At 37.7% G+C, this 15,288-nt stretch overlaps 1 protein-coding gene across 1 annotated transcript in view; it reads right to left on the bottom strand.

Moving 5' to 3' along the window:
* Window positions 1-347: 347 nt before the first annotated feature.
* The window catches only part of LOC139150198 (small ribosomal subunit protein uS5m-like), an 18,083-nt gene continuing 3,142 nt past the window's right edge, over window positions 348-15,288 (bottom strand). The window contains exons 2-9 of the mRNA XM_070722410.1: window positions 12,897-13,031; window positions 12,388-12,513; window positions 11,303-11,530; window positions 9,709-9,834; window positions 8,835-8,939; window positions 8,338-8,400; window positions 7,738-7,874; window positions 348-1,791 (exon numbers count right to left, since the gene is read on the bottom strand). Coding sequence (XP_070578511.1) covers window positions 1,570-1,791; window positions 7,738-7,874; window positions 8,338-8,400; window positions 8,835-8,939; window positions 9,709-9,834; window positions 11,303-11,530; window positions 12,388-12,513; window positions 12,897-13,031 — 1,142 coding nt within the window. The 3' untranslated portion in view covers window positions 348-1,569. The remainder of the gene's footprint in view (window positions 1,792-7,737; window positions 7,875-8,337; window positions 8,401-8,834; window positions 8,940-9,708; window positions 9,835-11,302; window positions 11,531-12,387; window positions 12,514-12,896; window positions 13,032-15,288) is intronic.

Raw genomic sequence — 15,288 nt, 5'->3', positions numbered from 1 at the left:
GTTTCAACAGAAGAAACATGTGACTCATATCATGTCTTCAAGTACTGTCGGAGAACTGACCAGAAACATCTTTTTTCTTGAAGTGATGCAGGCAATCACCAGAAATCAATTTTTTTGCCTCAACAAAAAGACATGCCTACCATTCACATCGGAAAAGTTGATTTTACTCTTTATATTATTCTGGCACGGACAACCCCTCTCCACCCCGTCTTTGCACATGGCACTTTGGACAAATGCTGCATTTTTTATGGTATACATATGCACTGGGAAATTGGCAGACTGACAGCTGACACACATACACATACATGCAGACACAAAGATGATGGACAGGTACTTATCAAACAATATATTTTAAATCCAGTCTTGTTATTCTTTATTCTTAAAGTTTTTGTTATCAACATTTAAGCTGTAGACAGTTTAAGGATCATTTTGTTACTGTTTTTAATTCTGGAACCTGATGTATTTATGTACAAAATTCAAATTACATCTGTCATGCTCAAAGGTGAGTGTCAATATCATGGTCTATTTCTTTTGTTCAACAGTGATTTGACTAAGCACTAAGGCTTACTTCAATGCGTCCACTGTGACCTGTGACCCGAAAAATGGGGAAAACTTTGATGATAAGACTTCCTTGTCAAAAGGTCAGTCAGGGGTGAGGGGATATTGAATAAAATGTCACAGCTGTATAAAATATGCAGAGAAACAACAACTTTATCAACTTGAATATTCAGAAGGACTTGATGACCAATACCCATTCAAGCAAATTCAAGCAATTGGCAAGTTTAGAATCTTCAGCAACTAACTACTTCATGGTTTCACACTACATTCCCTTCACAATGTGTCATGTACCATTATTTTCTCAGCATGTTGGTGATAAGAGGCAAGTCATTTCCCATTTATCAGGTACAGGAGGTAGACTGAATTTTGTGGAGAGGTTTGAAACCAGGAAAATTCACTGATCAAATAATTATCTTTATCATGACTGCCACTTCAAACAATACAATGTTTCAACTTCTGCTTTGAAACTATGCCACAACCAATCTGTGAAAGTAAAATTGCATTGTTGTACCTAGAAACTAAACCATTGGTATCCTCTCTGCTGTTCTTTATGCTCTTACATCCCTTTCCTATTCAAAGTTAAAGGACTAACAAAATTATCTCTCCTGATTGGTGAAACTAATACTGAACAGCAATTTTCACGACAGCAAATAAGTGGCAAAAGTCAACTTTGTAGTGTGCGAACTTGCACACTATCATTGTTAAAAAATACCCAATCTGTGCAATTATGCTGCTGAGAAAAAACACTAAACACCCAATGCCATTTCACTTAACCCTTTCACCACCATGGTTTGTCCCAAATCCATTGTTTTCTATGGTAAAGTTGGACCTGTATACAGGGAACTGGGGGTGAAAGGGTTAAAGGTATACTGTATGGTTTGCAAACAAGGGAAGCTACTCCACACAGAGCTTCAAAATATTTCTTCATTGCTGAATATTTTCCTCAGAAAATATCCACTTCAAAGACTATTTCTTCTGTCAATGACATTAATGTTACAGTTCTATGCTTCCTTAGAAAACCAATGAACCATCCCTCTCAAACCTGGCCGACCTATCACTACGGGGTTTGATTTCTTTCCATTCTAATGGCATCTCTTTATCCCAGTCCATTTCCTCAATATCTGAACGCACAAAAGTCTGTGGTGATGCAACTACTCTGGGAAAATTATCACATTCTTCTCTGAATTCCACCAAGTGAAGTCCGTGTCTGTCTGCAATCTGTTGATGAGTTTCCTGAAGACGGATGACAAGATACCAATGTTAATTACACACTTTGATTGGTGTGGAACGTTAGAGTCAGTTATGACTGCACTTGGATTTCTATCCTTGCAGAACAGATCATCATGTGTAAATACCGGATTTTTCTGAGAGTACGCCCAGGGCCGTTAAACAGAAAATGGCTACATTGTCTGCTTCACACCTGTAGCTAAATAACGGCCCAGGGCCGTAATTCGGTAAAAATTTACCGCCAATTAACTAAAAAATAAAGGAGTTATTTTATCACTGTTGATCACAAAACCAAAAATCAAAGTGAGACTTGAGTGGACACCGTGGGTCATCAGTATGTATTAGGGAGATGGTGCAGTGGCAAAGAATGTGAAATTTTCAGAAGAGTTACTTTCAGAATGTGCTTAGGAATACAATTCAGAATAACATTCAGACACTCACTATGTGAGATAATATTCTGTATATTCCAGAAGAGTCCTTTCAGAATGTGCTTTGGAATACAATTCAGAATAATATTCAGACACTCACTATGTGAGATAATATTCTGTATATTCTAGAAGTAACAAGTCATTGACAATGACATAGTCCCCACTTGTAATAGGAGTATTAGTCTTGATGGGGCAGGGAAATGAGGTCATTAAGAAGTATCACTGGAGTGTATATGTTCAGATCTATGGACACATAGGTCTATGTCATTGTTCCCATTTTGAAACAAGAGGCATGTCTAAGTTATGGTTCTAAATCGGGAAAAAAGATCAGACCTCTAGCTGTATTGGCCTGCCAAGAAATACATATGTGCATAATAAATGAGGTACAAGATGTGACATCTTAAGGTCTACTATCCTATCAAAATTGAAGCGTAAAGAACTTGTGGTTACTGAGTTATGCATATATATGCATATTCAAGGTCAAAGGTCATCAAGGTCACGTGACATTTTGAAAAAAAAACCCCGTTGTATTGCTAATTAATCCATATATGCCAAAATTCAGACCTCTAGCTCTATTGGCTTGCCCACAATTATATATGGGCATAATTAATGAGGTAAAGCATGTGTTGTCATAAGGTCTCCCATCCTACTAAATATAAAGGACATAGCACTTGTGGTTACTTATTTATTGACATAATCATGTATTTTAGGTAAAAGGTTATCGAGGTCACATGACATTTTGTCAAAAAATTTCTATCCTATAGTCTGTCCCTATATACTAAAAATCATACATTTACCTCTATTGGCTTGCTCAAAATTAGATATGCACATAATTAATGAGGTACAATATGTGGCTTCATAAGGTGTCCCATCATACCAAATATGAAGGGTGTAGCACTTGTGGTTCCTGAGTTATGGACAAATATGTATATTTGAGGTCAAAGGTCATTGAGGTCACGTGACATTTTTTCAAAAAATTGTATTGCTAAGTTATCCCTATATACCAAAAATCAGACCTCTAGCTCTATTGGCTCGCTCAAAATTAGATATGTGCATAATTAATGAGGAACAATATGTGGCGTCATAAGGTGTCCGATCATACCAAAAATGAAGGGTGTAGCACTTGTGGTTACTGAGTTTTGGACAAATATGTATATTTGAGGTCAAAGGTCACTGAGGTCACGTGACATTTTGTCAAAATAATTGTATTGCTAAGTTATCCCTATATACCAAAAATCAGACCTCTAGCTCTATTGGCTCGCTCAAAATTAGATATGTGCATAATTAATGAGGAACAATATGTGGCGTCATAAGGCGTCCCATCATACCAAATATGAAGGGTGTAGCACTTGTGGTTACTGAGTTTTGGACAAATATGTATATTTGAGGTCAAAGGTCACTGAGGTCACGTGACATTTTGTCAAAATAATTGTATTGCTAAGTTATCCCTATATACCAAAAATCAGACCTCTAGCTCTATTGGCTCGCTCAAAATTAGATATGTGCATAATTAATGAGGTACAATATGTGGCGTCATAAGGTGTCCCATCATACCAAATATGAAGGGTGTAGCACTTGTGGTTACTGAGTTATGGACAAATATGTATATTTGAGGTCAAAGGTCACCGAGGTCACATGACATTTTGTCAAAAAAATTGTATTGCTAAGTTATCCCTATATACCAAAAATCAGACCTCTAGCTCTATTGGCTCGCTCAAAATTAGATATGTGCATAATTAATGAGGTATAATATGTGGCGTCATAAGGTGTCCCATCATACCAAATATGAAGGGTGTAGCACTTGTGGTTACTGAGTTATGCACAAATATGTATATTTGAGGTCAAAGGTAATTGAGGTCACGTGACATTTTGTCAAAAAAATAGCATTGCTAAGTTATCCGTACATACCAAAAATCAGACCTCTAGCTCTATTGGCTTGCTCAAAATTAGATATGCACATAATTAATGAGGTACAATATGTGGCATCATAGGGTGTCCCATCATACCATATATGAAAGGTTTAGCACTTGTGGTTACCGAGTTATGGACAAATATGTATATTTGAGGTCAAAGGTCACGTGACATTTTGTCAAAGCGTCTGAGATATCTGCGTGAATGGATGGACTCACATGGATGGACTAACGGACTGACATGACCCAATCTATGAGCCCCCTGGACTTTATCTGTGGGGACTAAAAACTGTGTCACTGCATCCTTTTTGCAATATGAATACGATGAGAAACTAAATTTTTATTTTTCTTGGCCTTATACATGGGAGTCTATGGACTGCCTTATACATGGGAGTCTATGGACTGCCTTATACATGGGAGTCTATGGACTGCCTTATACATGGGAGTCTATGGACTGCCTTATACATGGGAGTCTATGGTCTGCCTTATACATGGGAGTCTATGGTCTGCCTTATACATGGGAGTCTATGGTCTGCCTTATACATGGGAGTCTATGGTCTGCCTTATACATGGGAGTCTATGGAGGTGAAAACTGAAAAGTCCTCTACCACGGCCAAATTTGATCGCATTGTGAAACAAATCAAGATGCATCTGTATGAGGTAGAGTACTATCCTTTTACCAAGTTTGAACAAAATCGCTCCAGGCGTCTCTGAGATATCTGCGTGAACGAAAAAAGTCATAAAATATGCAAATGAGCAATTAATTAATAAGCCACACCCACCAAAATCTAATCAGATCTAAGTCTCATCATGATAATACCAAATACCAAATTGCATGACATTGGACCTAAGGGTTCTTAAGTTATGAGTGGAACAAAATCTGTCTACGGACGGACGGACGGACGGACGGACAGACGGATGGACAGACGGACGGACAGACGGACGGACGGACAGACGGACACACACACAGACATTGTGGCGACATAGGACACCTTTGGTGCTTCGCACCACGGTGTCCAATAAATGACGGTAGAACGCTGCAAAACATCCACTCATTTTTTTCTCTCGAGTTTTGTTTTCTTTTTCGTCAAATTCTAACAGATCCATCTTCAACAAAAAGGACACAATGTTGCAATTTTCTGATGCATCATACAATAACATAAACTGACACTCGTGCACTCATTCACGCACGCATAAAACTAAACTGAACCCAAGATACGATCAAGATTTCTTTTATTTGTATATCAACACAAATTGCAATAATAATTATACACATCTCTTTGGAAAATAAAATCACACATGGAAAAATAAATTCCGAGTCAGGTAAAAATAATGCATGGATAATCAACGCACAACCGTGACAACACAAGGTCCCATTTAGCTGTGGGTCCATAGCTGTGGTGTTTTCAGATGGGATTCATGCCTTTTACGGGCTGCTTTTGACTTTTACGATTTTAACCCCGCCACCACAGCTATGGGATATTCCATAGACTAGCGTCCATGTTCCGCCGCAAGCACCCTTTGCGGAAGTTTGCTCGACGATATTTCGAAATATTTTCCATCCAAATTAAAAATTGCCAACACTCATCGACAGCTTGGTTATTAGGGACTAACCAGACCAGAAGTCCGCTCAAAATTCACTGAAATATCGCCTTTTTTCTAAGTTTGCCCGACATGACTACACGGAGACCGCCATTTTGCTAGCGTAAAACTCTTGGTCGAGGATCCCTGCAGTACGCGACTACAGTGACCTAGCGGTGACCTCTCAACTTCTAAACACAAACTGAGAGATTCTTCGTGTGATATCGATGACCATCGTTCGTCTTATGGACATTCCCAGTCTCACAAAACTGAAACCAAACTTTTACTTGGGGGGTGGGGGAAAGTTCAGTCCTAGGATGGCGCGCGGATGCTGGCCGTAATCTCTTGGTTCGTGTTCAGAAGTTGAGAGGTCACCGCCTACGTCACTGTAGTGACGTACTGCAGGGATCCTCGACCAACAGTTTTACGCTAGCCCTGCGTACGTACGCAGTGTACGCAGTGCATTCCCTGTGTGCGTTCCTATTACACACAGCGTACACTGCGTACGTACGCAGGGCTAGCGAGAGAGTTGCCGACATCGACGGTTATTTACGAGAAATGAATAAAAGACTGGCATTTTTGGAAGCGATCGAGTAGCTGAGGTAGGCAGGGATACGACTTGGGCCCAAGAACGCTGAATTTCGGCAGTAATTTGGCTTTTTACGTCAAGTCCAAAAATGGATTTGAAGTCACCGACCCTACGTACGGGTCTTTGCAGAGCTGTGGTGAGCGGGGCTATTAGCTGTAGCGGAGCACACAGCATCGTACGCAGGGCTAACCTAGTTTGTAAGTGTGACAAGTTAATCAAAGTAGTCGAACTTGTGAAAATAGATACAGTGTTTCACATTCGTTGCACGCAAAGAGGTCAATATAATGAAACAGAGTGTTATTTTTTATGATAGTCATTTAATTTATTTCATGATCCCCATCGTGCAGAATGGAAAATTCCTGGCTCCTGCTTCATCTGTCAATCATTGTTGGCATTGTGTGGCAAACTCTAAGGTTGACTTTGCGTTCTTCTGGATCATTCCACCTGCATTTTAGTAGCATAAATAGGGGGATACGGACATATATCGCCGAAGTAATTATCTTAGAAGTGTAACTTATTTTATTTTGTACGCTATATAAAACTTTTTGACCTTTGCGTAGGTAATTTTTTTCAAGGGGAGTCAAGTTGAAATGCCGTAGACAAAGGTTGAGATGAAATTTAAAATTCTTAATAACGGCCCACCCCCCAAATAACCGCCCATGGGCGGTTTTTCGAGTGGGCGTACTCTCAGAAAAATCCGGTATATGGATAGGCTGTACTGTTAATTTTTGATAGCAATTTTTAAGTTCTGTTGCTTTTTTTCACTGAGTTATCAAATAAGTAGTGGATAGGGAAAGCCAAGGGGGATAATGTGTAAATATATGGTTAGGCTGTACTGTTAATTTTTGATAGTAATTTTTAAGTTCTGTTACTTTTTTTCACTCAGTTATCAAATAAGTAGTGGATAGGGAAAGCCAAGGGGGATCTTGCACACATTTTTGCTTTTCATGAAATGTGACTTGCAATTTTGCAACTGATACATCCCAGTGATAACAAATAAACCACAAAAATGACACAGTAAAGGAATGCTGAAAATCATGGTGTTTTATATGGCCTAACACCAGTGGAAGCTATGCAAACTAGAAGATAGTGGTTTATAGAGAAATTTATTAAATCACATGAAATATTAGCAAATGTCCTTCATAATTATAATGGCTAAAAGAGCACCAGTGATGAACACAATATAAACTGAATGATAATTCTTTTTTCTTTATTGAGCTTTTCAAACAATAATCTTCAGTTGAAAGAATTCAATCACCAAATGGTAACACTATTCAGTCTGTGGTTTTTACCATAAGATGGTCATTTGAGAACAGAGTAGAATAAAAATGTGTGTATCTAAATTTCTGTGAATGCAGATTTCCAAACTGATATGGTGAATCTGACAGTTGTGCAAAAGCACAGCACAAGACTACGTTAAAGTTATAAAAGTGTGGACACAAACCTGATTAGACAATCCTTGGAAAACCGCATGACATATGTTCAGTGGGTTTGTGGAACCGTATACCCTGGCATGCAAATCTTTTATTCCGGCTAATCTACAGATTTCTTTGATAATTCGGTGACATTTCAAGCCATAACCTTCAAAGAGAAATAAAAGGAAATGATGTGATAGTGCCATAACACTGTCACCAATAAGGTAAGGATGAACTAATAACTTCATAAAAATTGGTTTGTTATATGAGTAAGTTTCACCAGAGTCCTATTCACTGTAATAATTGATTATTCTTTATTAGTCTAGTTTGCTTTTTGCTTTGGAGGTCAAGGAAAATACAAGATAGTTGGTCAACATTGGTAGTGTATTGACACTGCCAGAGGTTTGTTTTACTTGCTTGTCTACATGTACCACCAATTCCATCCAATGTCCAACCAGTATATAATCGTACAAAACACAATACAGAAATCGATGTTTTCATCGATAATACACATTCTCCTAGCAACTGTTGCTTTTAAATAGCTCTGAACTACATAAAGGTTTACCAATTTCGTTTTGTGATAACGAATGGCAAACAACTGTTATCTGTAACATTGGAATTCACATTACCCTTCGCTTGTTTCTTCATCCTGACTCTTGTGGCCTTGAATTTGCTCTCTACATCATGTAATACTGTGAAAAGAAAGTCAGTAAAATTTTCAAACGTCTTGAAAGTTCACCTCAATGAGATTTCAGAGACTGAGATTGTATACCTACACTGATGAAAAGAAAAAAAACTGAAATAATGGTTGAATAAGCATACATTGAAATCCAGTGAACAGTGGTCTAAAAACCTTTGTTCTCATCTATTTTATTGAAACACAATGAGAGACTGAGTAAATCCTTGGAAGTTTAGATTATTAGAATGTTTTTGATCACACCATCCAGTGAGATGAAAATGTTATAATTCAGGTCATATCTACTTCAAGATGACCAGTAAAATGAATCTTTCCTCTTCTGAAAATTGACATTTTGTTATATACTTTTAATTAATATCACACAGAACTAAATATGAAAGAAGACAGAAGTTACAACATCATACATAACAGTAGTTTATTTTCACTTACTTGTGTGATCATCATATCTTTCAAAATAATGCAAGAAGTGTTTTGAACTGTTTTTGGCTTTCCTCAATGCTGTGGTGAGTTCGTCTGACTTGCCCACTGCATAACCTACAGCAAGTAAATACCATAAAGCAGTCTGTCAACATAGGCAATATATTGAAGACCCCTCATTTCTTGAATATGATGAAAAAGGGAAGTTTAACCCTATCACCACCATGGTTTGTCCCAAATCCATTGTTTTCTATGGTAAAGTTGGAACTGTATACAGGGAACTGGGGGTGAAAGGGTTAATATCTTCTTGAAATACCTTCCTAAATATGAAAGAGACTTTTCTTCTTTATGCATTTTGTATGCAGTTTTGCAATATTGTGATCAAAATACTCAGTATTTGGCATATACTGTGTAATAAATGATTCACACAGCATGGTAAATACCATGCGATATCTGCACACATTTGCACAGAGTTTGGTATATACACGTACTGTACTGTACTGTACTTTGATGGCAATCTGCAGTCTGAAACACATACATACTGTACTATACACATCCTTTAATACAGAACATCAGTCAGTGTACCATAAATATTTACTGTTACTTAGAGAACATTCAAATCCTGGAATATTTCACTCATATTATGCAATATTGCACATATAATAGGCAGTACTAGGATTACATATAATGTGCAGTATCAGATCATTATGTGAAATAATTAAAACGCAATGCGGAAGAACGCACAAACATCATGGAAGAGTCATAATTTGCTGAACAGAAAGCTACTATGAAAAGGGATATATCTGAATACACTTTCTGTGCATGCACACTCTGAGTAAATTCCAGCTGAACTGGATCATGTCAGAAATGTGTGGATTGTTCTTACCTATAGCACCATTGTAGTTGCCTACCACCATAACAACAAACGTACTGCGCTTACGTCCTACAGTTCCAGTCATATTGAAAACACGTTTTACCTGAATCACAGTGGAGTCAAATCCTTCAAAATCACCTGGAACATAAAATGGTGTATAATGTAAAATGATTAGTAACTCATAGTTTGTGATTGTCCTGTGCTTTTATGAGAAATACATCCGAAAGTTGACAGTAACATCTTTTGCTGAGGTTGAGTTGTCGGGCTAAGAACTACCTTACACACACCTGCTGTCTTCTAACGTAATTGGTCTAGCATACAAACAGTTCAAAAGTCCAACGGAGCACTGTACAAGATGTGCTACCTGTTTGTTCTCACTAAAACATTAAATAGTACAAGGTAACAATGCAGCTGCTACTCTGTAAATACACAGCACCATTACATCAGAGTACCCAATGTCTTCCGACCCGATGTATTTGGTTGAGTAAATCAATCTAATGTACAGCATTGTATATTATGTATGGCACATTCACATTTCCTACGCTGTAAAAGCCCTCAGACTTTGGGGATAGGACTTCACGAATGGTTTCTGACGAAATGCAAATGTGTTCATCTCAAAAATGGTTTGGTTGTGTAAAATCGACATGAATTCAAAGGGAATAGACGTACTTTTGGAAGGAACATGGGAAACTTCTGAAAGTTACTCAGCAATGGTGAAAGCTAGCCTACTGTCCTATCTACTACATTAAATGTAATATGATTCCAATTACACATGTATCTAATGAGATCACAATTGCTTTTCCCTGTTTTTCCAAATGAATTACAGCATGCCCATCTTTTGTATACCTTTAAATGCTTACTGAAACAATACGATTGTTATTCGATAAATTTTAACTTCCTCTTTGACAGTAAACCTATTAATAGACTACAACTGATGATTTATCACAATGGTTGGATTGTTTTATCATTGTCAAATAACTTCCTCTTCTTGTCTCTCACTTCACTTCCTAAAATCATTTATTTATTATCCAAATACAACTATTTCTGAGTAGTTCTTACTAAAGTAATTATTTTACTGACAACATGGCATCTTAATCAATGCATACTCCACTGTGTACCTAAATGTAAACCTAAAGGCAAAAGTGATTAAATTCTTCACAAAATACTCCCCACCAGCAGTCATATTATGACCACTGAACCATGTTGTGTGACATAAAACGGTACCTTTCAGAACTTTGGCATATAGTTACAAAAAAATGTGCATGTAAATGTTGTCCAAAAAATCTGTAACATTAAAACAAGCTGATTTTGTGTTAAAGTTTGCGTGTTCTTTTCTTAACCACTTATCTGCCAACCTTTTGGAATTTGAGTGCCCAAAACAAAGAATTACTTTAACTTTATACTGTGGCCTGGGTTGTTGAAACAAACCCCCGGGGCAACAGCGCCCTCTATCAACAGACTTGGCAAAGTCCCCAATGTTGCGCAGAAGTGCCCAGTACTTCAGCATCTATACTACAGATTAATAACTTCAATTACATTGAGTGAGCTCATTTTTCTGTTTTCGTATAGCTTTTACATTCATGCTTCTTAAAAATTTGACACTTACAGCCAGGAACAGGATCAGGAGGTCCATAGCTTCGACCACCCCAGCTCTTTGAGGTCCAACCTCTTTCTTCTATGGGTACTGATCTCTTTTTTCGCTTGTCCCATTCACTTCGTATCCTCTGTAGCTCTGCCTCTCTCTCAGGATCTATGGGCTTTGGTTGTATTGTTTTCACCACTTTACCCTTGATGACAGGTACATTCAAACCTGGCCAGGCCATGCTCAGTTTTCCTGAAAAAGGTCAACATACACAACTTGGCATTGCACACACAAATTGCTGGCTGGGCGTTATGAATTCATTGATTTTATTCTGCTGATGAAAACAACAGGTCAACAAGAGCATCAAGAAACAAAATTCACATTGCACCACTACATGAGATGTCAGGCCAGGAAGGGTAAAAATGACACCAGCTTGAAAAGCTATGTTATTCCAAATCTATTGTTTAAATTTTTAGATGAAACTGCTCACACTCATAAATGACATATTTGTAATGGAATGAACATCAGCATTTCATTTTCACTGATGGTGACACTCACAATGTTGGGTGTGCTGTCATACACTATATATGAGCGGAATATTTACACCTACTTACCAACACACTTGATATTAAAATTTGTAATGTTCCAAAATATGTAAAGAGTCTGCTTTCAGAATCATTGTAAAGAATCAATGAGAAAGTTACAATATCACGTGTGAACTCATTGGAGTGTTTTTGCTATATTTTGGATACATAGGTAACTGGCTTGGGAAACCCACATAATCATTTCTGTTGTTCCCTAATAATATTGCATTGATACAGCCAGGGGAACCCTGGTAAAATTTACCTAGGTACTGCCCTTAAAGGTATACAGTCACCTGTAATCTAAATATGCCAATATATGGTCAAAGGGGTGTTCCTTGGTATTCAAAATGCCATCTGAGGGCGCTGTTTTTAAAAAGCGGCCACCCGCTTAAAATCCGTGATTGGTTAGATTTTCTCTTTCCATGGTAACTGTGGCAAAATTGGAACAGGTGACAGTATACCTTTAACAAAGACACTGATTAGTATTTCAATGCCATGGATACCGGCATCTAACCACAATCTAACCTTCTCCTAACTGCTGTCCAAGATTCAGGTTCTTTTTCCGGCCTTTCCTTGCTCGTTTTCCTCTTCCTTTCTTGCTGGCCTTTCCTGTCTCTGCTAAAACACCCTTCCAAAGCTCCTCAGCAGTATCTGTAATCAGACGAGGAAGGGAGAGATTGTTAGTAAATTTAAAATGCGTGTCATTCTGCTGCAAGAAGTTTTGACGTCATTCAAAAACAAGTCAGATTGCCTTAGGAACTTGATGGGCATTGAATTGATGACGTGTTAACTGACACAGAAGTTGTGGATATAGTTGGACTGACAATTTATTTTCTGTTTTATTCACTTTCAGTTAAATTCTGCTAAGTACCAGTACATATAATTGTGAACTGCAAATCTTTTAGAGAATTATGATTAGATGAACCATGTGCCAACCAACCTAAAGCTGTAAGCAGGAGTGTGTAAAAAGATCAAATAAAGTATGAGACAAATTGGTATTAGATGTAGATCAAGGCATTTATTAAAGTACTCACATGTATTGAAGAAACTTGAATATCTTTGTTGAGTGTAAGTTGGCAGTACTTGCAGGGCACTGCGTTGACATTTGTAAACATTGTTGTGAATGCTGACATGGCTGATGGAGCCTCTGAGTAGTGGTATGGGTGCATCTGTTGAGAAAAAAGGGGAAACCATACTTGTAAGTCAAAGACTGAAGAAATCAGCAAAAGCTACAATGACTTGATATTGCAAGTATCACAGTTTGTCCAAATTGATCATTTACAATGGCCATTGTAGATCTGTGCAATAGAGGTGAAAAGGTTCATCAATGTTTAATGAATTGTAACACTGAGATACATAATACATATGTTTGATATTGGGGAGGAGGCACTGACGTAGGAAAGGTATACATGTATGTACCTTAGTTTTGACTTCCCTTCACTTTTCCATTTATGTAGACTTTTAATCGAGGAAATTTTGATAAAAATCATGAATTTCATCAACTTCTCTTCTACTGGCTATTATGAATTTGACCCCTGTCTTATTTACTCTAGCATAACTTTTGACCGTAAATAAGCACTTTGACCTATCATTTTGCATGAAATATGTAATTATGATCTAAGTATTTGGCCAAAAATGTAGACTATTGATTCCCATTATATGGAAAATTGTAGAGTTTGTGGTTTTTAGTTTGAGCTCACCAGGGTACACTAGGTGTGATAGTCTTCAAAAAATCACACGATATTTGACAATGACCACGATATTTGACAATGACCACGATATTTGACAATGACCAATAAATAGACAGTAAAATTTACAGAGTACAGTTATCATACTTACAGTACCGGTAATTTTATTGTCTTTGTCTAGATGAGAAGACATGATGGAAGTAGTATTTTGGGTCCAATATCTTTTACTCTATGTTGAGGGCGTAGTTATGGGACAACAGATGGAACAATTAGATGTTGTAGTGCGACCAAGATATTTGTGATAATTTTGAATAATATGAAACTAGTAAAGACCTGTGGAATGTTCCACAACTTTTGGTTGTATCCTCATTTTATATTTCATCTGTGATAAATATTCAAAATTTTGATGTGTTAAATGTGTACAACTTGACTGTTGTATCCTCTCATGCATTATTTCCAAATGTTTAGTACATCACAACAAACAACCATTGTCGGAAAACTAATGCTCAAAAAACACAAATTGGTTACTGGTATTGTTATTAAATGAGTGATAGAATTTCTATCAAAACTGTGTAAAATTGTACAAAATCATGCAAAATATTGTATGTCAACGAAAAATTTCAGTTGTGTTTGCAATTCAACTATTACATGTACTATGAAGTTTTTCCACAGAATCACAAATTTCGCTCCGCAATCACTAGTCGATAACTTCAGTGTTGCGGTAATAGACTACAAATTTATGATTGGTACTTGCAGGGCCCTTAACAGTTCCAAACACACAAAAACCAAGCACGAGGAAGTAGTTTTGCCTACTTTATCATGCAGTCACATGACTTCTAGAAAGAGGTATTGCCTTGGTGGTCATGTCATCTTTTGTCCGGATACAAGGACCGTCCGCAAACCATAATGAGTGTACACCTTTTAACCATGGAGATAGACCTAGAAGTCTCACTTCTAGCTGCCTAAAAGCTGTAACCAATTCAAGGGCGAATGCCCCACCACGGGACTTCTATATTAATGACAACTGGCCGATTAAACCTCCTCCATCACCAAACTACAATACTGCTACTATTGTTACGATATGCAGGCCTACCACTGCATTGTGTTGCATGTTGGGGAATGGGTCGCCCTGCGTACCTAGCTGCAAAATTGTAGCGCTACGGTGAGGCGGTCGGTGATTTTTGGTTTTTGCGACTTCGCTCACCAGTAGCGCTACAATGCCGATGGCCCTGTAGATGTGAAACTAAGCGCACCCCATTGGACAAGGCGTGTTGATGTGATTACCAACTTCCGGTAATGGCGGCTCCCAGAAACACAAGGGCTCGACGCAAGGTCAAATCATCCACTAGCCCGAAGGACTAGTAGCAGTTCATTTTTAGTAGTCCTAAATGAAATCTACTAGTCCTGCTAAAGCAAAGCCAAATGTTGCTCTCATGCAGTAAAGAGGTGTATATGAGCATTCTCATATTTTTTGTCGCAAAGGTTTTTAAACCCAATAACTAACTTTCATGCAAGACTAGCACATTTGCTTACTGCAAAATGTTTAACTTTGAATCATATATAAACCACAAAAATAACCTGAATGAAATGTCCTGTGTAGGAGGAGAGGTCATGAAAATAGCCTATTACCATCAAGAATAAAATCAGACGTAGGAATGAATTTGTTGGAAAATTCTTCATAGCTCAGGTAGTGCGCCATTAATTTGCAAAGAACATGTTTGTTCATGGTGGGGTTAGA

This window comes from Ptychodera flava, chromosome 14 (genome assembly GCF_041260155.1).
Source record: "Ptychodera flava strain L36383 chromosome 14, AS_Pfla_20210202, whole genome shotgun sequence".
In the NCBI taxonomy this organism is placed as follows: domain Eukaryota; kingdom Metazoa; phylum Hemichordata; class Enteropneusta; family Ptychoderidae; genus Ptychodera; species Ptychodera flava.
Note: the sequence above shows the minus strand (reverse complement) of the source record. Positions and strands in the feature narration are given on the sequence as shown.